At 43.6% G+C, this 24,979-nt stretch overlaps 2 protein-coding genes across 8 annotated transcripts in view; both read right to left on the reverse strand.

Annotated features, from left to right (window-relative positions):
• Positions 1-17,783, reverse strand: ZSCAN25 (zinc finger and SCAN domain containing 25). Of its 7 annotated transcripts, none has more exons than XM_014453501.2 (7): positions 17,656-17,783; positions 13,553-13,675; positions 11,425-11,841; positions 10,108-10,309; positions 9,436-9,527; positions 8,020-8,134; positions 1-2,566 (listed from the first exon to the last, which is right to left on the reverse strand). In XM_014453501.2, exons 3-7 carry the CDS (start codon positions 11,809-11,811, stop codon positions 1,737-1,739), a joined length of 1,626 nt encoding a protein of 541 aa, XP_014308987.1. In that variant the 5' UTR covers positions 11,812-11,841; positions 13,553-13,675; positions 17,656-17,783; the 3' UTR covers positions 1-1,736. The 7 variants fall into 7 exon arrangements, with proteins under 7 accessions (XP_014308987.1, XP_006081113.1, XP_023616635.1 ...); XM_006081051.3 differs by lacking the exon at positions 17,656-17,783 and adding an exon at positions 14,699-14,744; XM_023760867.1 differs by lacking the exon at positions 17,656-17,783 and adding an exon at positions 13,944-14,478.
• Positions 17,664-24,979, reverse strand: part of TMEM225B (transmembrane protein 225B) — a 15,347-nt gene continuing 8,031 nt past the window's right edge. The window contains exon 6 of the mRNA XM_006081518.3: positions 17,664-17,859. Within this exon, the coding sequence (XP_006081580.1) occupies positions 17,690-17,859 (170 nt within the window). The 3' untranslated portion in view covers positions 17,664-17,689. The remainder of the gene's footprint in view (positions 17,860-24,979) is intronic.

Raw genomic sequence — 24,979 nt, forward strand, 5'->3', positions numbered from 1 at the left:
TATTGCAATTCCTTGTATTGAAGTCATCACCATTTATCTTATTTACAATGGAAAATGGGGGGAAAAAATCCCAGTGAAAGAATATTAAGAGGCATCACGAGACAAATTACATCTTGTAATTATAGTACACAGTCAAAAGACTAATTTACTCAGCAGACAGCATTCAGAGGCACAGAATTACAACACTGCAGTGCAGTCCATGTGAATTATGCGGTCTCCAGAATTTCAAACAGAAAGAAAACCCTTTAGTGATGGCAAAATAATATTTAAAAAGCTTAAACACAGTTACAAATACTGCATCTTCTCATTTTTAAAGAAATGCATTTTTTAAATGCCTACATATTTATTTTTCCTAAATTGGCACTCATGCAAAACAGATTGCTACCATCTCATCACTTCCAGTTGGCATTCAAGACCCCAAGCACCTCAGATGACAAGGATCTAGATGCACTGAGGACAGAGATTATTCAGTAACAAGACATAGGTGGCAAATGCATTTCAGGGCAAGAAGCTGACAGGACCAAGGCATAGGCTCAGATCCCAGGTCCAGAGGGTTCACGGGAGCATCCATGCATTCCACTTTGGGTGGTTCTGAAGATCAAATACATTCACTAAAATGTAAGCTCCACGAAGTCAGGGATTTTCCGATTTTATTCACTGATATATGTCAAGCACCGACAAGTGCTTCTGGCACACTGTTGGGCCTCAATAAATATGTGTGGAATTAATCAAGTGAGAACACAGAGAAAAGCATTTTATGTACTGCAAAATGCCATCAAATATAGAGTATTAATACTAGTTCACCTTTCAGACTTAATTAGATCTTTATACAGAACTGAATGCTTTTAAAAATACTCTCATGTTTATTCAGTGATCAATAACAAAATATTAATTTCCTAATAAATGTGTGGACAGTTGTTATAATACAAGGAATGGAATGGGGAAAGTTTACAGATGAGGGTAGAATGTTTCAAAGGGAGCTACAAATAAAGTAAAATAAACGAGGCCGCCTGAGTGATCCTGACTAGGGAGGGAAAGATCCAGCACCCAAGCAGGAAGAGCAGAATGAGTGAGTACAAGAATATCTTCTTACACAGCACTCACCACAATGTGACTTAGAACACGATAATGGTTTTGTGTGTGTTTCCAGTGCTAAATCAAAAGCTCTGGGAGAAAAAGGTTTCATCTGTCTCATTCACCGTCTTCCCAGTGCCAGGCATATAGTAGGTGTTCAATAAATATTTGTTAAATGGAAAAGAGAGTGGGGGGAAGAAAGTAGATAAGAGTTCGTATCCTGGCAGGCAGGATACAGACCACAGAAAAATTAGTTCAAGCTGCCAACAATGGACAAAATTTTGCCTTCACTACCAGACTTGCTCAGGAGGTGGATATGAACATCCCACTGAAGGAGAACAACCTCAACATGAACTAAAACTCAGAATATTGTTTCCCCAAAAGACGGTAAGAAAAACTGTTAGCACTACTTGGGTAAGAGATAGGAGAGGCTGTGCTCTCTGGGAACTCAAAATGAGCCTGGCCTTGCCCTTTTCCTTTTGAACAAATGGGTCAAGGTGTCTTTCTGCACCCCATAACCCTCAACACCCCCTCCAAACCCTTCAGTGAGTAAAGGTGAATAACATCCTCCAGAACGGTCTCCCTCCATCTGGTGGTCCCAGAAGGTCCCGCCTTGTCCAGCACTTTGTATTAGCCACAAGATGCATTTCCACAGAGCACCCTTACTGCACGGGAATCTCCTGGCGATGCTGAGTTTTCTGGTGCCGATTGAGAATGGACCTCTGGTTGAAGCTCCTCCCACAGGCAAGACAGTGGTAGGGCTTCTCCCCTGTGTGAATCCTCTGGTGTCTGACCAGCCGCTCCCCTTTACTGAACCGTTTACCACACACCTGGCACCCATACGGCTTCTCCCCGGTGTGGGCTCGCCGGTGCACGGCCAGGTTAGCGTTCCTGCTGAAGCTCTTGCCGCACTCACAGGTGTAGGGCTTCTCCCCAGTGTGCGTTCTCCGGTGCACCTGAAGATGCTGCCTCCGGCTGAAGCTTTTCCAGCAGTCCCCACACTTGTAGGGCTTCTCCCCCGTGTGACTCCGCTGGTGGACCTCAAGGTGGTGCCTCTGACTGAAGGTTTTCCAGCACTCACTGCACACATAGGGTCTCTTTCCCAGGTGGGTTCTCTGGTGCTTCATGAGGTACTCTCTCAGAGTAAACCCTTTCCCACACTCAACACAGCCATAGGATTTTTCCTCTTCATGGGTTCGCTGGTGTCTTACGAGATTTGAGCTCCGACTGAAGCCTTTTCCACACTCAGGGCACTGAAAAGGCTTCCAGAAGGAGCTGTGAGTCTTGAGGTCATCAGGTACAGGTAGGATGCCATGCTGGGGAGGAGGCCCTGGCATGTTTCCCACAGAATTACCAGGCTCCTGCTCACAGGTTCTTCCAAGCTCAGGGCTCTGGAGAGCAGCTTCCCCAAACCTCTCAGAGGTCCCCTGAGCAAGTGCCCCCTTGAGGTCTGCCTGCTGGATTTTGGCCTCTTTTTCCTTGCTCCCAATGCCTATAGGACAAAGGAGATACATACTGATTCTGTAACAGCAATGAAAGTAAATTTATGTTAATGCAGAATGGTATGGTACAGCCACTGTGGAAAACAGTATGGAGTTTCCTCAAAAAATTAAAGATGAAACTGCCTTTTGACCCAGCGATCCCACTTCTGGGTATATATCCTAAGAATCCCGAAACACCAATCAGAAAGGATATATGCACCCCTATGTTCACAGAAATGTTATTTACAATAGTGAAGATCTGGAAGCAACACAAATGTCCATCAGTAGAAGAGTGGACAAAAAGGCTGTGATACATTGACACAACGGACTGCTACTCAGCTGTAAAAAAGGAACTCTCACCCTTTGTGACCTCACGATGGACCTGAAGATTATTATGCTAAACAAAATAAGCCAATCAGAGAGGACAAATACCATATAATTTCACTAGTGTGTGGAATCTAATGAACAAAATAAACTGACGAATAAAACAGAACCAGAGGCATGGATACATGGAACAGACTGACAAATGTCAGAGTGAAGGGGGATGGTAGGGACTCGATAAAAGAAGATGAAGAGATTAGCCAAAGAACTTATGTGCACAGCCATGGGCAAAGACAACTGTGGTGAAGGCTGGGGGGCGGGGGGAATGTGAGGCATCTGTAATTTTAAAAAAAGGTTAATTTATGTTACAACTAATTCCTTCTTTTTTTCATTTGACCACCAACCTCAATATGTTTTATATTCTTTGACCCTAAAGCCAGACTTTCCTTTACTTCTTTCCACCTGTCATGGGCTGAATGTCTGTGTGTCCCCCACCCCCACCCCAAATTCACAGGTTAAAGCCCTAAGCCCAATATGTTGCTATTAAGAGGTGGGGAGAAACCAGAGCTTCTCTGAACAAACACAGAGGTCATGTGGCCAAGATCCCTCATAATGAGACTAATCCTTATAAAAAAGAGGAAGATATACAGATCTCTCTTCTCCCCTCCCCACTCCCTCTCTCTGCCAAGAGGACAGTCAAGAAGGGTGCTGTCTGCAAGCCAGGAAGCCAGCAGGTGTCTGCTGACACCTTGATCTTGGGACTTCCCAGCCCCCAGAACTGTGAGAAATAAATGTCCATTGTTTAAATCACCCAGTCTTTTTTTTTTTTTAAGATTTATTTAGTTGCTTTTTAAAAATAATTCTTTATTGTTGAAAGTATTTCATATCTCCCCATTTTTCCCACATTGACCCCCTCCAGCCTACCCACCCCCACCCGCCCAGGCCCTCACCACCTCATTGTCTGTGTCTAGGCCCATGCATATATGCATACAAGGTCCTTGGTTGATTACCTCCCCCTCCCCCCACATCCCCTCCCCACTACCCCCGCTTCCATCCAAGATTCTACACTCTGTTTCATGCTTCCATGTCTCTGGATCTACTCCGTTCATCAGTTTATTTTGTTACTTAGATTCTACATATGAGTGAGATCACATTTGTCTTTCTCTGACTGACTTATTTCACTTAGCATGATACTCTCCAGGTCCCTCCATGCTGTCTCAAAGGGTAAGAGAGTCTTCTTTTTCACTGCTGCATACTATTCCATAGTATAAATGTACCACAGCTTTTTTATCCACTCATCTCATCCAGTCTTTAGTATTCTGGTGTAGCAGCCTGAACTAAGACAACTTCCATGCCTTTTCACAGAGTAGTCTACCAAATTTTAATGTCTTCTCACTTAACTTTCTAATTCAGATTTTTTTATTTCCTTCAAAATCTAATTCAATGATTTCCTCTAAAAAAACACACCCTTGCCCTAACCGGTTTGGCTCAGTGGATACAGCGTCAGCTGCGGACTGAAGGGTCCCAGGTTCGATTCTGGTCAAGGGCATGCACCTTGGTTGCAGGCACATCCCCATAAGGGGGTGTGCAGGAGGCAGTGACCGATGTTTCTCTCTCACTGATATTTCTAACTCTCTATCCCTCTCCCTTCCTCTCTGTAAAAAAATCAATAAAAATATATTTTAAAAAAACATACACCCTGGTTATTCTCTCACCGTGGGTCTCTTCAGCACATATGTATTCAATTAGCACTTTGCTTATTCTGCACTTACTTATATATGACCTCACTGTAAATGCTACTTTATATTCATCCAAACGTTTTGCCTTCCTCAATGATTATAAACCTGCTTAATGAAAGGTGCTTAATGACTGTTGGATGAACAAATGAACCCAGTTTGTCATTGACATTCTTATACCAGACCACCTCTACCATAACATCTTTAGTAAGACTGAAATGCCTATGAATGCTACTGAAATGCCTTGCCCCTTCTAGAAGTCCTTCCTCTGATCCCTCTTACACTCTCTAAATTAACAGAACTGTTTATAGAAGAACAGAAGAAGGGGAAGAGAAAAAAGATGAGAAAAATTAATAGGAAGCAAAGAAGCCAAGAGAGAAATGGCAAGTGGTGCTTAAATGGGAAAAAAAATCCTTTTAGGCAAGTCATTAAAAGATTAAAAAAAAAAAAAAAAAAAAGACACAGAAATTGCCCAGCCGATCTGGCTCAGTGGTTGAACGCCGACCTACAAACCAGGAGATCACAGATCGATTCCCAGTCAGGGCACATGCCCAGATTGTGGGCTCGATCCCCAGTTAAGAGACATGCAGGAGGCAGCCAATAGATGATTCTCTCTCATCACTGATGTTTCTCTCTTATACCTCTCCCTCTCTGAAATCAATAAAAATATACTTTTTACAAAAACAACACAGAAATTACATACTTCCTGATTTGATAAAAATATGAAGAACACAGCTATCACCTCTGATGTATTCTTTTGTTTCATAAACTTATCAAGAAAGTTAGTTTAGAAAACATAAATGTAGCACTCAAAGAATTTTCATAATGAACACAATCTTGTAAACAGCATCCAGTTCAACAAACATTACCAGCCCTCAGAAATTCCTTTCCCATCGCCTTCAGTGACTATATATTGCCCTCAGGGTATGTGCTATCCAGACTTTTATCACCATAAAGTATATCTGCCTGTTCTTGAACTCTACATAATTGATTCACACATTGTTTCTGGCTTCTGCTCACAGTATCATGCTTGTGAGATTTACCCATATCATGGTTTGTAGCTGTAGTTACACTACATTCTTTTTCACTGGTGTATAGTATTACAGTGTAAGAATATATTCCAACCTATTTCTTCGTTTCACTGATGTTCATTTGGATAGTTTCCAATTTTGAGGTGTTCTAAATAGTAAAATTAAAACTAAATGCAATACATGACCCAGAGAAAAATCAGATTTGTTGTTCCACTTATTTATGCACTGATACCAGGAATCAAATCTGCAAGCTTAATGTATGGGGAAGACACTCTAACCAACTCAGCTACCCAGCCAGGGCCTTATGTTTATTTTCTCAGGCCTAATCGTACAAAGCTATCACTGCAAGAGCTGTAACTACTTGGGAATGAATCTCAGGAAGACCTGAAGGTTGAGATGGCTAGCAGATGGTATGCCTGGGAACAGAATTTCATCTCACCCAGACTCAACATAAATGCTTAGGGAAGTGTTTGGGTTGTTCTGAAACAATGAGTGGATAAGAGGACAAACATACAGTCAGAAATGGCCAGTAAAAACCCTCTGGGAACACGAGGGCAGAATCCTTCCCCCACAGTCACATCACTCGCAGAGGTACAATCCCGGCAGGAAGTAAGACACTAGAATGATGGCACCTCCATTTGAGACATGCTGCACAAGGCCCTGCACTGGGCAGTTATCTCTGAGGGTTTCCACATCCTCCACCATTGAGCAATCTTACATCTCTTTCTCATGGTGTAACAACCTTGTACTGGACCCAGTTCTCTTGAGCCCCTTCCTCTAGTGCCCCTTACACTACTCCATAATGACTATTATTACAGGTACTTGGGGTCTTCATAGGACTGTTAAGATCATAGAGGCAAGCACCTTTATTTTTAACTCTTCATTGCGACTGAGTGTTGGCCACATAGTAAATGCCAAATAAAGATTTTGGGGTGAATAAATGAATGAATACTTACTGACTCATAAAGGAATCCTATCTAATAAAGAGGGAATATGCTAATTGACCCTCACACCATCGCAAAGATGGTGGCGCCCACAGCCAATAAGGAGGGAATATGCTAACTGACTGCCTCACCCTCAAAGACAGTGGTGCCCACAGCCACAAGATAGCAGCACCCAATCCCCTCAGCCCCGCCGGGGCAGCAGGTACGTGGCAAGGCCTCCGGAGTCCCCCAGTCCCCTCAGCCCCCCAGCCGTCCAGGGCCGGCCCGAGGCGCAGGCAAGCCTCGGATGTCAGCTGCCCAGCCACCCAGGGCCACCCAAGGCTCAGGTGACCAGGGCCGGCCGAGGCTTGCACTTCCAGCAATGGCAGCAGCAGAGGTGTGATGGGGGCATTGCCTTTCCCTGATCGCCGGGTCACCTCCCACCCAAGGGTTTCCAGACTGTGAGAGGGGGCAGACCGGGCTGAGGGACACCCCCCTCCAGTGCATGAATTTTCATGCACCAGGCCTCTAGTTACTTAATAATATTTATACAACTAATAAGAATATCTAACACTACCATGCTTGCCAAATTTATTATCTCATAATGCCAAGAAACAGTGTTCTAAAGGGGGGAAAAGAGAATTAGACAAAACAAAGGAAAGGCCAACCACATTTCTTTTCCTGTCCCCACTGTGCTCCCCATTCAGCCCAGAGATTTTCCACACTATTCTTCACTTGCAAGTCCCCAAGCCCCTATAGTACCCTCTGCTGGCTTTCCCAGCAGGGCCTTTACCCTGCTAACTCTTCCCTCCTGCTACTCTGCCTCCTATGAGTTTTTTTCATGTTCATGACAACCAAGTTCTCCCAGCTCTCACCTCAGGTAAAACCCAGCCACCACATGAGAGAGGCCAAATGGAGGCTCTGCTTGCTCAGTGACACAGGTGCACTCCAACACCTCCTATCTCTAAAATCCTACCGTGCTTCCTCATACCCTCCTCTAGACACTCTACATGCTCCGAAGGTTTCAGGTATATTAGTTCTCTCCAACACAAAGCTACTAATATGGGACCGACACAGGGGGCACTCAATAAATACATGCTGAATGAACGAGATCAGAGGTCCCATCTTTTACTGCTTTTCTCTTGATCTCAAGCCCTCAGTACCCTTCAATGATGGACACAGATTAGATGCTCAGAGGATCCTAATGACCAACCTGTCTCATCACAAACAGAATAACTACCTTGTGTTTTCTTGCCCTTGCCTGCTCCTCTCCTGACACAGGAATGTGCCTAGCCAGTTCTCACAGCCTTGGTCCATGTTCTTTCTCTGGTCCTGTTTACTCATCTCCATGAAACCCCCTTCCTTTGTCAGTAGCACCAGATTCTGAAATCTGGGGCAAGGCTGTAGCTTCCAAAATGCCTGTTTCTTACCTGTGGGATGGAAACAGTCTTACCTGAACAGTCCTGTGGTTCCACGTATTCCCCAAAGCAGTCTATCTGGGCTGGGGTCACATGCCTCCACTCTTCCTCTGGGAAGGGCAGAGCCATATCTTTAAATGGTCCCAACCCCTGAAACAGGAGACTACTGTGAGTAAAGAAATGATCCTGAAGTAGGAGCAAACCAAAAACAGAGACCACAGGGGCCAAAACTCTAGGAAAGAACAGAGCAAAAGATGGAAGGAACCAGAGTCCCTAGCTGGCTTTGGGAGCAGAAGTACCTGCCTCTAGACAGTTTAATGACAGAATAATGGACTTGTTTGAGCCATTTATTTCTGAGTTTCTGCTGCAGATGCTCAGTTTGTACCCACTAAACACAGTATCCAATTTCTACTTTCCAATCTCCTCCACTCAATCATCAAGCTTGATCAAGCCTGAGAGCTGCTATTTACCCCTTCAGCTCGAACTAATTTTCTCTCAGAAATAAGTAAACATTAGGAAAGCTCTGTCTTAATAATGCCTTGTTAAAATAAATGCATTGCCATTCATGATACCATAAAGAACTATTATGGTAGACAAGGAGGGTCTGACCAAATTAAAACACACTGCTGTCATTCTGTATTTTCTCCAAACCTTTTTCATAGAAAACAGAATAGGAAATGACACAGGCATCAAATCTTACCCAATTCTGCTTTAGCTAGATCAGACCTGATTTACTTCTCTTTTTTTCTTTTGCTTTTTTTTTTTTTGCAAAATGACATTTTTCCTTCTACAATGAACTCTTCACTTTAAGACTCACTGTCCCTTTCAGAAAGGTGCCACACTGGAAATCCCTCCTCCCTGGTAATCTCATGGAAGATACTTACACTGTGGCAAGAGTGCCCCATCTTTGCTCTAGTTACCCCGACTCACGGCAGGCTAAGAAGTGCAAACAAGACCAAAACTCCTGGTTTTGGTCTTAAGTAGGGGCCAGACAGACCACTCTGCTCAGCACTCCTGAGAGGCCCCAACCCTCCGTCAGCTACACTCCTGCTGATGTGGGGGGTGGGGAGGTCCAGAGGAAGAACAGCAGCAAAGTATCCACAAAGGGTTACTGATCTCCTGACCAACCACCACAGCCTAGATCAGGCCTATGGGTTTCTATCAACAATGCCTTCCTCCTCACTATTAAAAGAGTAATAATGGGTCAATTAAAACAACTCAGAGAGTAATACAAACAAGGGAATTGAGCCTTATGCCTGGACCATAAGGTATAGGCTCAGTTCAAATTAACAGCTGAGGTTGGTGAAGTGGAGAACAAAGCCCGTCAGGACAAGAAAGGTAGAATAATTCCACTCTGTGGTTGGAGGCCTGTTGTGCAGAGAAATCCTGGGGAAAGTGAACCTCATTCAAAGCTACATCATGATCACCAGAAGGGCAGAGGCACAGCTCACCTGGGACCCAGCTGTGAGGAACCCAACTGCCATCTCTTGGTCTCTAGTGTTCACTGTGGGGAGGCCAGGACCAGCCTGAAGAATTGGAACAGCTGAGCAGATAGAAAAAAAAACATGAGCAGGATTAGTGCTATCTTACAGTTAGCTCATTCAAAGGTGTCCACTGCTGATTCACAGAACCCCAGAACCCAAAGACTCCAGACAGATAGGGGTCTGGGTGTACCCTACCCTGTTCTCAGCTGAGAAAATGGTCCCAACGCAATACACCCTGTACCTTCAGGACTGTGGATGCTCCCTATGCTGGAAATAATTCCCTTTGAGATTCAGTAATACAATAAAGTCACACATGACTTTTAGGGATGTGGTTGGTCTGCTAACTTACAAGTATCTCTACATGTCAGGGGCTTATTTCCTGACGGTTTCTAAAAAGGATGTGAGGAAAAGGAGACAAATGACAAGAGAGCATGATCCCAGATACTGCCTGATAAAATCAAAGAGTGAAGGTATTTCACTTCATCTCTCTCCTACTGAAGTCAAGGAAGTAGCCGGAAAAACTCAGAATTACACCTTGCACGTAGTTTATCAATTGCTGGGTTTGTAAAGGAAAGGGGGAGGGAGAGGGCACAAAGCACCCTTTCCTGTGCCCTTACTTCTTTACTGTTTGCGTCTTACCCGGCTCCTGGAAGGCCTGTGTCGCAGCACCAGGGTCCTGATTGAGCTGCTCCTCGGTGCCTTGGTCTAGGCCTTGAACACCTTCCCCGTGGGGCATCCCCCACTCAGGCTTGACCTCCACTGGTCCCAGGTGGACACCTGCTTCCCAAGGGCCTCTGCAAAGTGCTGTCTCCTCCTGCTCTCCCTGCACGTGGCATGGAACCTAAGAACAGGTCCCAAAACCTATTTAGAATGAGGCCTTGTTATGAAGGGAGTTGAATAAAACCTAAAGAAAGAGCCAATAAAAGAATCATTCCAACTTCAGGGGAAAGGGACCGGTGGCTCAGCTCTTCACCAGGACATCAGTGAGAAGGTGAAAAGGAAGCTAAACTCCTTTCTCAAGCTCTAAGCAACTTTTATGTATCCATGCCATTTTATAAGGGTCCTGTCTGACTCAATATAGGTCAAATCCTACCATAACATCACAGAGAGCCAAAATATTGTCTCGATACTAGAAAAAAAATTCCCCAGTTGCAGATGATGAAAGTAAAATGATCCCAACCAGCGTGGCTCAGTGGTGGAGAGTCCACCTATGTACCAGATCACAGTTCGATTCCCGTGGGGGCACATGCCTGGGTTGTGGGGTCGATTCCCGGTGTGGGACATGCGGGAGGCAGCTGGTCAATGATTCTCTCTCATCATTGATGTTTCTATCTCTCTCTCCTCCCCCTTCCTCTCTGAAATCAATAAAAATATTTTGTTTTAAATTAGCTAGTAAAAAAAGTCATTCTCTTCTTTCCCAAAAATCAGGTGGCTGTATTAGAGAGTGACAGAGACATGACCAGAGTCTAAGGAAGCATCTGCGGTGCAGTTACTTGGTGTCACCAGACCACGACCACAGAACCGCTATGTGAGCCATTTGAGCCGACGTCCCAGACGTGGAAACAGCACCATTACAGACAACTCTTCTCAGTAAGAATATTCACCAAGTAGACTTCCCCACATTCCCACATCAGCTCTGCCTAAAGAAGAATGGGTCTAGGAGGGACCTTGGAATCCACCACAACTGCCTTTTTTGAGTCTGAGGCTCACAGGAACATCTGGTCAGGTTTCTGCCCTAATGACCAAAAAAGAATCCCTGGGAATGGCTTTTCTTGCTGTAAACTCCACTGCTACCCTTCACCCACCCCACCCCCCAAAAAAAGTACATGTGGGAGTACAGGAACAGAGAAAGATTCTGCACCTCATCTACTCCCACGCTTCCACAAACCTTCCAATTCTTTAAATCTCCTCTCTCCACACCAACAAAACCAGACCCAAGACACCCTTCTCACCCACCGCCTTGGCCTCCAGTGCTCTCTCTGTGAAGTCCTCCACCATGGCCACTAGGGCCTTGCCGCTCTCTGGGCCATGCTCCCGAATCCAGGCATAGAACTCCCGGGGCAGGATGGTCAGGAACTGCTCCAGCACCAGCAGCTCCAGGATCTGCTCCTTGGTGTGCAGCTCAGGCCTCAGCCACTGGCGACAGAGCTCCTGGAGTTTCCTGAGGGCTTCCTGGGGACCAGTTGCCTCCTGGTAGCGGAACTGCCGAAACCTCAGCCGAAAAGTCTCAGGACTAGGATCCTCCCTTCCCCTGCCCCATGGCAACTCTTTCTCCAATTTTACCACAGGAACACCCATCTGCTGCTGAGGGACTTCTGCCATCCCTGGACGCTCTTTAAGCATCTTCACACTCTCATCCAGGATGCGGAGGGTCTGTTGGGAAGACATGGACAAATGAGACATGGACCAGTCCACCTCAGTTGTCTCTACATCAATGAATATTCTATTGGAGAAGAGAGAAACATCGACCAGCTGCCTCCTGCACATCTCCCACTGGGGATGTGCCCGCAACCCAGGTACATGCCCTTGACCGGAATCCACTGTTTTAGGAGACATTTTCAAGAGACTGAACATATGTCTTGAAAATCATGTCAATTCAATTCAGTTATTTTTTTTTTTTTATATATTTTATTGATTTTTTACAGAGAGGAAGGGAGAGAGATAGAGAGTTAGAAACATCGATGAGAGAGAAACATCGACCAGAGGGTCCCAGGTTCAATTCCGGTCAAGGGCACATGCCCAGGTTGCGGGCTCGATCCCCAGTGGGGAGCATGCAGGAGGCAGCCAATCAATGATTCTCTCTCATCATGGATGTTTCTATCTCTCTTTCCCTCTTCCATCCTCTCTGAAATTAATTTAAAAAAATATTTAAAAAAAATAAAATAAAATAAAATGTATAGGGTTTAGCTTTTACCCACAAGTACCTCAGGATCCCATTAGGGAGATAACACTCTATATATATAAAAGGCTAATATGCAAAGTGTCCCCTCGGGAGTGCAACTGGAAGGTCGATTGCTCACTGTGATGTATGCTGACCACCAGGGGGCAGCGTGGAAGGAAGGCCCCGATCAGCCCCTATCAGCCCTGATTGCAGGCCAGGCCTAGGGACCCTACCTGTGCATGAATTTCATGCACCAGGCCTCTAGTCACATAATAATATAAGATGGATGATAATTACGTCAGTCACCTGGGCTCACTCTTCAAAACTAAAGGACATAAACATTCAACACATATATATGCCAGACCCACAGAAACTAGAAATACAATAGAAAACAAGACAGACAAGATGCTTGTCCAGTGCAGCAAACAGAAAACAAAACAATTGTAAGCAAATAAATTAAAATTACAAATAGGTTCTGTTGGTAAGACAAACAGACAACGACCACAAATGAGACACAGACCAGTCCATCCCAACTGTCTGTTGGGATAAGTTCTAGAAAGGAAATAAGTAGGGTTTTCTGTTAATGGGGGACAAACAACTTCAAGAAGGCTTTTCTGAAGAGATGACACTAAGGTTGAGACCTGAAGGATGAGAATGAGCCAGTCATTCAAAGAACATTCCAGGCAAAAGCTTTGAGAATAAAAATTACTCTGCATGTCAGATAAGAAGCCAAAGTGCAGTGTAGCTTCAGCAGAGTAGGTCATGGTCAGAGCTACACAAGTAGAAACAGAGGCATGCAAAAACTAAATTATCCAGGGCCTGGGCCACAGTAAGAATTAAGGGCTTGCCCTAGCTGGTTTGGCTCAGTGAACAGAGCGTCGGCCTGAGCATCGGCCTGTGGACTGAAGGGTCCTGGATTCGATTCCGGTCAAGGGTACGTGCCTGGGTTGTGGGCTCAATCCCCAGTGGGGTGGGGGGGGTGTGCAGGAGGCAGCCGATTGATGATTCTCTCTCATCACTGATGTTTCTATCTCTCTCTCCCTCTCCCTTCTTCTCTGAAATCAATAAACATATAAATAATAAAAAAGAATTAAGGGCTTTACTCTTATTTCTTGTTTTAGTAGGGAGCTACATGTTCTACAAAGGTCATTTTGCCTGCAATGTAGCAAGAACAGAGAGATAAAGGAGGGCAGCAGCACTTACTGTGGTCCAAGCAACTGACAGGACTTCAATCAGGATGGCGGCAAAGAAGCAGACAAAGACAACACATATTTTGGAAGTAAACCCAATAGATTTACTGGTTGGTGGCTTGGGTGTGTGCTCAACCTAAAGACAACAGAGCAACATATATACCATTATTATAATTGATTGATTGAGTTCTAATTTGTGTAGCTTTTACCATTTAGAAAGCATGTGAACACATACCCTCACTTAATACTTACAACAATTCTGTATAGTGAGTACTACTTCCCCTACTTTTCAGATGCATAAACTGAAGATGTAAGAGGTGAGATGGCTGGCCAAGGTCAGCATCTCAAAATGAGAAACATGGGAAGCCAAAAAGATAAAGGTACATGTAGGCTCAAGTACTCACGAGAAAAAAAGAGGCTTGCACTACACTGGAGAATGAGTACTGTTTAATTCCACTGTGGGGCAAAGGGGGTGACTTAGGCTGGGGAAACAGACCTAGAACTCCCAAGCAGGTAAGGGGCTCGGCTTTTAGAGGGAGGGAAGGTCACTATAAATGGAGCAAAGAATGAGGCAAATCCGAAGCTTCTGCTTAATATCCCATCAGGTGTTTATGTATTTGCCTGCTCTTCTTAAATCTACTTTACATTTTCAGTCTATTCATTTTCTCTCCTGCATCAATTGAGCTTGCTCTTTCATGACTTTCTAGCTATTGCATTTATCCCACGATAGCGCAAATGTTTACCAATGTGTCCCTACCAGATTCCCTACCAGAAGGCAAGAAAAATCCTCACTCATCTTTTATTCCTGACACCTGGCAAACAGAACGCGCCCCGTAACTATTCGCCATCCTACGTGCTGCTCTACAATAACTACTTTCCCGTTTCAGAGAGTTCCGCTTTGGTGCCAGGTCTCCGGTTCGTGGACCACGACCGCGCGTTAGGCCCACCCCGGCCGGGCGGGCGGGATCAGCATCCCTCCTACCTGAGCCAACCGCGGGCGTCACTCCACCCCCGCCGCCAGGCCTAGGTGCGCGGCGGGCGGCTCCGAGGAGCCGCGCCTCCCGCAACGTCAGCCCCGCCGCCGTCCCCGACCTGCACCACCGCACGGCCCCGGCGCCCCGACCACCACCGCGCCTCGTGGCCCCAACCCGACTCTCACCCAAGGCCCCGCAACCGCGCCAAGTTCCCCAGTGCCCTCCGAGGACCGGAAGTAGGCGAACGCTGTCAGACAGGTGCGTAAGGGAGGGTCCCTTCCGTTTCCTCTCTAGGACTCTCGGAGGTCGGGGCGACTCGATGGTCGCTCATCCCCAGGCACCGTTCAGGGGCCCGTGGGACCGCGAGGGGCTCTTTCCCCGGCTACCTGGTTTCCTCGGGGCTCTCGGTCGCCAGGCCCCTTAGCGCCTCCATGCCTTTCCACCTGCTTCCCCTCTGTGGGGAGGGCTCTGCAGACGTACACCGGGCACTGCGCCTCCCTCTCGGTCTAGGGCAGTGGTTCTCAACCTTCCTCATGCCGCGACCCTTTAATACAGTTCCTCATGTTGTGGTGACCCCCAACCATAAAATTATTTTCATTGCTACTTCATAACTGTAAGTCTGCTACTGTTATGAATCGTAATGTAAATATCTGATATACAGGATGTATTTTCATTGTTACAAATTGAACATAATTAAAACATAGTGATTAATCACAAAAACAATATGTAATTATATAAGTGTTTTCCAATGGTCTTAGGCGACCCCTGTGAAAGGGTCGTTCGACCCCCAAAGGGGTCGCGACCCACAGGTTGAGAACCGCTGGTCTAGGGGCTTTACAGCCCCGTGAGTCAATGGGTATTTATTTCGCGTGCCCTGGTGCTGGATTTAATTGTCCTCTACTTTGTGATAACACTTTTCTGGTGAGTTTTCTTCATAGCCAGACTTTTGCTTCTCTTTCTGCTTTTTCCTATAATGCTCTTGTATTGATACTGCTGTTTCACTCTTTTATTTGAATGAGTTTGATTTTTCTGGATCACAGCTATTTGCAGATGGATACTGAGGAAAGAGTCAGGTAGCAGAACATTCCCAGGTTCTCGGTATGAGGGCTTTTTCTTCCATTGTTACATTGAGGGATACTTTCTTTAATATATAGTTCCCATGTCGCCAGGATTCCTCTGGTTCTTACATCCTAACAGTTCAAAGGGGCGGAGTGTACTATCGCTCATTTCCTCCTATTCTTCATCAGTCATTGCTATCAAAGGATACTGTCATTTGCCTTCCAAGGTGGTCTCCTCTCTTTTGCAAGTGGTGCTTCCTAAAACTTTCCCTTTATAGACTCCCATGCACATTCCATGCCTTCTCTGTCTCCCTAACACACATGTCCCATGTTTCTCCTCTGTCCTATTCGTAGCCATTCCCTCTCAAAGTGGGTCCTTCTCAGACACCTGAAGGTTACTATTTGCTAGTGAGTTTTGGAATTTGCCACCACTACAACCCCTATATATTGTCTGACCCACCCCACTGTACCCACCATGCCACTCTTCCAGTTGTGACTTCCCATATTGGCTCCGTTGGTGTAGGGCAGTTTGGACCACAATTACATATTTTAGTTTGCAGATTTTCTCTATTCCTAGTTTAACTGATAATTATAGTTCCTATATGGATTTTTTTAGGAACATAAGCAAGATGACTGGAACTAGGCTGTCACCATATCACTATAAGAAATTCCCGAGATACCTTTTGGAGAGAAATATAAGAAACTAAAAAAATATAATTAAAACACCTAGTGGCTGTTTTTCAGGTGTATATGCTTAGCTCCTCTGCTTGGGTGTAAGCCTCTAGGGAACAGAAACTGATTCTGATACCTCTGCACACCCCCAAGGTGCACAGCACGAGGTCAACCTTTTATGAACGCTAACAGTCACAACAGAGCCCACTTGACTCTAGCTACGTCCATCACATTTCTTCAGAAAGATGTACAGGGCTCCCTGTACTTGTGTTTGAATTTACACTACTTAAGTTCTAAGAGCTTTCCACATGTGTGTTCTTTTGAGAGGGAAGTGGGGAGGCAGTTACTTAGGATCACTTTTCTGGCCTCCCCATTGCCCCAAAGGATTTGTACTTCCCAGTTACCCCCACCCTAGCTGGTAGGCTGAGCGCTCGTCAGTCTGTAAGCACCATCAGGAATGTGAACAGGGCATGTTAGAGGTGCACTCAGGAGGCTTCTGACTCTGGTGGAAGGATGGAATGCCAATACATTGCTTTATGCTTTCCTCAGGGGCATAGACTCATTAGGCTCGGGCTTCCAGACCTTGGAATTCAGTCCTGGGGATGTTTTCACCTTTAACCACTCCAACTCTTCCTCCCAACACATACTTACGAAAAGTTTTCTGGCCCTGGCTGGTGTGGCTCAGTGGTAAAACACTGGCCCACTCACCAAAGGGCCATGGGTTTGATTCTGGTCAAGGGCACATACCTGGTTTGCAGATTTGTTCCTGGCCTTGGTCCAGGCAGGAGGCAACCAATCAATTTGTCTCTCTCACACCTCTCTCTCCTTCTCCATCTCCCTCTCCCTAACCCTCTCCCTCTCCCTCTTCCTCTCCCTCCCCCTCTCTCTGCCCCTCTCCCTCTCTCCCTCTCTTCCACTCTCTCTAAAAAGTCAACGGAAAAAAATAGCCTCTGGTGAAGATTAAAGAATAAAAAAAAAGGAAGGAAAAGTTTTCTGTACCAAGTCACACTTTTGTATGGGGAAATCACTTTTTCTTTTTAATATAACTAACTCAAACACCTGTAGTGGTTACATTCTGTTTGGTTTTTGTCTTATGAAAGATCATTTCACTTAATCATTTTATAATATAACTCCCTCCCCTCCTGCCCTCCAGGCTGGGTTTTTGAGGTATGGATTAACAGACAGTAGTCCTTCTTTTATTGAAAACACCTGCAAAAAAAGAAAGACTGGAAAAAAGGAAGGGAGAGAGGGTAGGAGGAGGGAAGGAGAGAGATCACTCAAGAGACTCAGAAGAATTCAAAAATCCCAAATAAAAAAAAAGTCAAATATGATCAAAATAGAATCACTGTATAGGGAAGCGGAGCATCAGAGACTGGCAGAGAAGGGAGTGCCACCCACACACGTGCACTCACACAGCTTGATGAAGGTTAGACAGACTCTCCGGGACTAGATAACTGTCTCTTCCTTCAGCAGCGTCTCCTTTTGCATTGAGCTCAGTCCTCCTCCAAAACTCTCCAGAATCTCCAGGTGTGGACTCTCTTGAGTCTCCCTGATACTCTGGGAAATGCGTAATAAATGGCACCTATGGCGGGCTTCTTGAAAGAGGCAGATGACACCTAGGGAACAGCAAAAGTTTGGCTCAGATTATAGAGGATATCATACTTCGTTCCCTAGAGGTCAGAAACTCCCTCCACTAATGTAACTCCTTCTGGTGTGTACCTGCCCTCCCTAAGACTCTCCTCCCATGTGGAGCATTATAGAGACAGAACGAGAAACAGAATGTACCAGAAGACAAGGCATACAAACAGATGGATAATCTCACAGAACCATGGCCAGTGCTGGAAATAACAGTTGCTTAACCATTAGTAGATGAGAAAACAAGTTTCAGAGACCATAAAATCCAGGCCTCTTGATGCCCAACTTAAGAACCTTAGTAAAATAAAAGAAAGGAGAAAGAGAATTGATGTTCATAAGAATAAGTGGAGATACCTTAAATGAATGGTAAATACTGTATTAATGTTAACACGAAAATAAAGGACAACTATTTTCAACCTTATGGCAGACTAGATACACTCCCACTAAAAACAACAAAAGGTCTAAATAAAATATCTCTTCAAAAATGTCTTTGTATAGATCACCAACTCACACCATACACAAGAATAAACTCAAAATGGATAAAAGACTTAAGTGTAAGACGTGAAACCATAAAAGTCCTAGAAGAAACCATAGGCACCAAAATCTCAGACATCTCTCATAGCAACATGTTTACCGAAACATCTCCTAGGACAGTGGTCGGCAAACTCATTAGTCAACAGAGCCAAATATCAACAGTAGAACGACTGAAATTTCTTTTGAGAGCCAAATTTTTTAACTTAAACTATATAGGTAGGTACATTGTTATTAACTTAGAGTACTCCTAAGCTGGCCTTTGCTAAAAACGTCCTCAATCTGATTGAGGGACATTCGCTGAGGTCGACCCCTTCCAACTCTCCCATCCACACTCGTCTTGTATACTTGTTTCGTCTATCTCCTTTCATTCATCCTCTCTATATGTTCAAACCATCTCAACATACCTTTCTCAATCCTCAACACCACATCTTCTTTCACTCCACAACGTTCCCTGTACGTGCGCTCCCGCACGTGGTATTTTGTGGAAGAGCCACACTCAAGGGGCCAAAGAGCCGCATGTGGCTCGCGAGCCGCGGTTTGCCGACCACTGTCCTAGGACAATGGAAACTAAGGAAAAAATAAACAAATGGGGCTACATGAAAATAAAAAGCTTCTGCACGGCAAAAAAAAACACACAAAAAAAACATCAAAATAACAAGTGAGCCCACTACATGGGAGAACATATTTGCCAACGATACATCTGATAAGAGGTTAATATCCAATATATATAGGGAACTCATACAACTTAACAAAAGGAAGACAATCCAGTTTTTAAAAATGGGCAAAAGACCTAAATAGACATTTCTCCAAAGTGGATATACAGAAAGCCAAGAGACAGATGAAAAATGCTCAAAGTCACTAATCATCTGAGAGATGCAAATCAAACGACAATTAAATATCACCTCACACCTGTCAGAATGGCTATCATCAACCAATCAACCAACAACAAGTGTTGGCAAGGTTGTGGAGAAAAGAGAACCCTAGTACACTGCTGTTGGGAATGCAGACTGGTGCAGCCACTGTGGAAAACAGTATGGAGTTTCCTCAAGAAATTAAAAATGGAACTCCCATTTGACCCAGTATTCCACTTCTAGGAATATATCCTAAGAAACCTGAAACACTCATCACAAAAAGTATATGCACCCCTATGTTCATAGCAGCGCCATTTACAATAGCTAAGACTTGGAAACAGCCTAAATGCCCATCAGCAGATGAGTGGATTAAAAAAAAAAACAAACTATGGTACATTTATAGTATTAATAGAATACTATACAGCAATAAAAAAGAACTCTTTCCATTTGCAACAATATGGATGGACCTGGAGAGTATTATGCTGAGCGAAATAAGCCAGTCAGAGAAAGATAAGTATCACATGATCTCACTCATATGTGGAATTTAATGAACCAAATAAACTGATGATCAAAAATAGAACCAGAGTCATAGAAGCATGAACAGACTGTTGAACCTCAGAGGGAAGGCAGGGGAGGGTGGGTGGGCAGAGGTCAACCAATGAACTTGTATGTATACTGGTATATGCATAACGCATGGACACAGACAACGGGGTGGTGAGGGCTTGGGGAGGTGGGGAGGACAGGAGCGGGCTGGAAAAGGTTAACAGAGGAAAAAGGAGGACATATGTAATACTTTCAGCAATAAAGATTAAAAGAGAAAAATGTCTTTATAAATGCATCATCAAGCTGGCATCAGAGCAAAATTTTCTTAGAAGCCAAAAACCATAATAAAAATAGGACTTAGAGTGTTAAGCAAGGACAGAATTAGCTTTCACCTTGAAGAGACACACTCAACCCAGGTGACTCTGATTTACCATTCTGTTGGCCATTTGGGGCACAAAAAATAGCAGAAAAAGCCTTCTCAAGAGGAGAACCTAATAAAAGTCTGTCATATGAAACTGGAACTTCAAAGTTACCTGTGCGGACCAAGAATTCATAAAATATAGGCTAGTTGTTAAGTGCATTCATAGCTAAACTCACAATATTTATGTATTTTGTTTGTGATCATAGGCTAGTTATGCACCTGTGTGCCAGGCAGAAGCAATGCAAATCCTTTTTTCAGGAAACACTAAAAATATAGGACTATTCAGGTATTTTTATTTCTTCTTGAGTCAATTTTAGTAATTTATATATTTCTATACATTTATACATTTTTATCTAAGTTTTAAAATTTATTGATATAAAATTATTCAAAATGTTTTCTTAATTTGTGCTGCATCTGAAGTTATGTGCTTTTTTATTCCTAAAAAATTGGTTTGTCAAAATTAATGAAATATGGTAGAACATTAAGTATCTTTGAAGTCGCCTTCCCCCCGCCCCACCCCCTTATCTGGCTCTTCCTGATACCTTCATCTTTTCTCCCCTCCAGAGCCATTTATTATAAAACTTATGATAACAGTATTTACTACAAACATATACATTCTTAAATAATATATTATTTAATGTGCAACCAATTATGAGTGTTTTTGTAATTCACTATTATTAAAAAGCATAATAAAGAATGTATTTCAAGCAGAAGGATAATGATCTTTTTTTTTTTTTTTTTTTTTTTTTTTTTTTTTAAATATATATTTTATTGATTTTTTACAGAAAGGAAGGGAGAGGGATAGAGAGCCAGAAACATCAACGAGAGAGAAACATTGATCAGCTGCCTCCTGCACACTCCCCACTGGGGATGTGCCTGCAACCAAGGTACATGCCCTTGACCGGAATCGAACCCGGGACCCTTGAGTCTGCAGGCCGACGCTCTATCCACTGAGCCAAACCGGTTCTGGCGGATAATGATCTTAGATAAAAGGTCTAAGAAGGTTTGATGAGCAACTAAATTAGTAAATATGTGGTTAAATTTAAACAAACAAATATTAAATGCATAAAATAATAATACCAAATGTATGGATTTTTTTTTTTAAAAAAAAAGAAGAAATTAAAACATTGGACAAAATAGCATATAGCTTGAGGGGGTCCTTTTATTATTTATGTAGAGAATAACTGTTGATTATCTTTCAACTTTGTTAAGTAAGCATTTTAAAATGTCAAAAATAATTGTGTGCTTGCTTAACATTCTAATTCCTATTTATATGTAAAAATGACCATATGCCTTTGGAACTAAAGAAGCTAGAAATATAGTAAGAACTATCCTATATAATAAAAGGCTAATATGCAAATTGATCAAATAGCTGAACGAGCGGTGGCTATGACGTGCACTGACCACCAGGGGGCAGACATTCAACACAGGAGTTCCCCCCTGGTGGTCAGTGCGCTCCCACTGTGGGAGTGCCACTCAGCCAGAAGCTGGGCTCATGGCTGGTGAGCGCAGTGGCGGTGCTGGGAGCCTCTCCCACCACTGTGGCAGTGCTAAGGATGCCCAACTGATGGCTTAGGCCTGCTCCCCATGGGGCAGCTGAGGGCTCCCAGACTGCAAAAGGGCACAGGCTGGGCTGAGGGAGTGCATGAATTTTGTGCACTGGGCCTCTAGTATACATATAATTCAATCAATCCAAAACAAGTAAGAGATTTGGGAGTAGGAAGGACGATAAAAAAACTGAAAATACAAATTAAAGTGACAGAAAAAATACAAATATATCAGTAGTCACAATAAATGTAAGTCAATTAAATGCTCCAGTTAAAAGACAATGATTATAAGACTAGATGAAAAAAATCAGTTAAAAGCTATTTATAAAAGATATCCAAATCATAAAGACAGAGAAAATTTTAAAGTAAAAGGTTTTAAAAATTTAGGGTAAATATTAACCTAAAATGTAGAAGTAGCTACAGTAATATTAGATAAAACAGACTTTACAACAAAGCATTACTAGAAATAAAAAGGATAATGATAAAAAGTTCAATTCCCTAGTAAAATATAACAAGTCTAAATCAATGGGCTTAGATCCTGATTTTAAAAGTTTAAAAAGGAGTAGCAGAATAAATGCAAAAATTTAGGAAGGGAAGTTCAAAATTAGAAGGAAAAATTAATTAATAGAAAACAAACATCAAATATGAAGGTTCAATAAAGCTAAAAGCTGGTTCTTTGAAGACTAAAAGATGGTAAGCCTCTTACAAGATTTAAACAATAAACAAGCTTGGTCTGATGTTTATTAAAAAGATAAAAGATAAAAGATTGCATTCAACATGAAAACAGACCTCAAACTAGGCTATAAAGCAAGTCTCAATAATCCAAACATATTAGGATTATCTAGACCATGATATCTCATCAAATTGAAATTAAGTTAAAATAATAAACACAGATACAATAAAAATTCTGTGCTTCAAAATTTTTTAAAATTTCAGGGATCAAAGAAGAAATCATAAGGAGAACTAGAAAATATTTGAAATATAACAACAAAAAATACTACACATTTAAAAGGGGAGCTGCAAATAAAGCAATTCTTAGAGGGGAATTCAAGTGTGTGTGTGTGTTTTGGAATTAAAGTTTTAAGTGCCGACTCAGTTGGTTGGAGCTTCATCCATACACAAAAATTTTGTATTCAATTCCCAGTCAGGGCACATACCTAGGTTATGGGTTCAATCCCCAATTGGATTGCATAAGGGAGGCAGCCAATTGATGCTTCTCTCTCACATCGATGTTTCTCTCCCTTCCTCTCTCTCTCTAAAATAAATAAAAACATATCCTCGGGTGAGGATTTAAAAGGAGAGAAAATGTCAAGTTCCAGCTCTAGTCAGTTTTTCTACGTGGTGAGAGTGTCAGTCCACAGACCGAAGGTTCAATTTCAGTCAAGGGCACGTACTCAGTTGCAGGCTCGATTCCCACTCCTGTAGAGGCACGTGCGGGACGCAACCAATCTATGTGTCTCACTCACATGGAGATTTCTCCCTCTCCCTTTCACTCTCTCTAAAAACCAGTGGAAAAAATATCCTCTAGCCCGACGGGTGTGGCTTAGTGGTTGAGTGTCAACCTATGAACTGTGAGGTCAGTGTTCAATTCTGGTCATGTGCCCTGGTTGCAGGCTCCATCCCCAGTAGGTGGCGTGCAGGAGGAAGCTGATCAATGATTCTGTCCTTCTCCCTTCCTCACTGAGATCAATAAAAATATTAAATACATATATGTATATATATTTTTAAAAAATATCCTCGGGGGAAGATTAACATCTCTGAAATGAGGATGTATCTTATAAGCTATAGCATCTTAGAATTATACTTGGCATCAACTTTTCTTTCTCAGTGGTACATAAAATAAGGGTGTACATAAACATTTAAGAAATATGGCTACCTCTTAAACTATATAGTGGAAATATGGGTGTGCAGTTTATTTTTAATCACTATTTAGTACTTATATCTTACAGTTATATTATAAACTAGAGTCCCGGTGCATGAAATTCGCGTATGGGGGAGGGGGTGTTGTCCCTCAGTCTGGCCTGCACCCTCTTCAATCCGGGACCCCTCGGGGGATGTCCAACTGCAATCCAGGACCTCTGGCTCCTAACCGCTCACCTGCTTGCCTGCCTGATCATCCCTAACCACTCTGCCTGCCTGCCTGATGCCCCTAACCTCTCTGCCTGTCTGCCTGATCGCCCCTAACTGCTTGCTGGGGGGCAGGGCCAGCCCTGCAAGGGGCCATCTGCCTACCTGATTGCCCCTAACTGCTGGCCTGCCTACCTGATCACCCCTAACCACTCTGCCTGCCTGCCTGATCACCCCTAACCACTTGCTTGGGGGCGGGGGCAAGCCCAGCGAGGGGCCGTCTGCCTAACTGATAACCCTTAACCACTGGCCTGTGTACCTGATCGCCCCTAACCACTTTCCTGCCTATCTGATCACCCCTAACCGCTGGTCTGCCTACCTGATCTCCCCTAACAACTCTGCATGCCTGCCTGATCGCCCCTAACCACTTGCTGGCAGGCAGGGCCAGCCCGGGGAGGGGCCGTGGTGGTTCTGGTCTAACGGTTGTTATGGTTGTGATGCCGTTGCGTTCTCTGGCCTTTTGTTATATAGGATATTCTTTATTATATATTCAATGTATAATAAAATTGAGTTAAAATAGATTATAATCATGCCCTGGCTAGTATGGCTCAATTGGTTGAGCTTCATTCCATGCACCAAAATGTCCCCAGTTCAATTCTCAGGGCACCTGCCTGGGTTATGGGCTCAAATCCCAGTAGGGGGTGTGCAGGAGGCAGGCTATCAATGTGTCTCTCTCACACTGATGTTTCTCTCTCTTTCATTCTCTCTCTCTGCCTCTCCCTCCATCCCTTCATTTCCCTTCCCCCCCCCCTCTCAAATCAATAAAAACACATTTTTAAAAATAGATGATAATCATGGGTCAGGTTAACATAGCAGGCAGAGATAATAGAGACAAAATTAGGACTATAAACCTAGATGGCGATGGTATGTAAAGATAAAGGGGGTAGGGTGAGGAATAGGATCTTAGATTTCAGGATAGAGATAGAGATAGGACTAGAAAGCCTTAGGAACCAGGATATTATGAATAAGGGAGAGTATGAAAATTTGGAAGAGTCTGATTCTCAAATCAAGTAGGATAAGAATTGGAAAGGACAAGGATGGAAGGTGGGGTTGAAGCTCTAGAGCAGTGCTATCCAGT

This window comes from Myotis lucifugus, unplaced genomic scaffold (genome assembly GCF_000147115.1).
Source record: "Myotis lucifugus unplaced genomic scaffold, Myoluc2.0 scaffold_0, whole genome shotgun sequence".
NCBI classification, from domain to species: domain Eukaryota; kingdom Metazoa; phylum Chordata; class Mammalia; order Chiroptera; family Vespertilionidae; genus Myotis; species Myotis lucifugus.

Bases quoted from the DNA above. Each gene is read 5' to 3' on its own strand.
- ZSCAN25 (XM_014453501.2), bottom strand. From the start codon at position 11,811: ATGCTTAAAGAGCGTCCAGGGATGGCAGAAGTCCCTCAGCAGCAGATG. The intron at 9,528-10,107 runs GTAAGACGCAAA...CTATCTGCTCAG, and splicing joins ACAGGCCTTCCAGGAGCCGG to CTGTTCCAATTCTTCAGGCT. The intron at 2,567-8,019 runs GTAAGACTGTTT...TTTGTCCTATAG, and splicing joins GGAACCACAGGACTGTTCAG to GCATTGGGAGCAAGGAAAAA.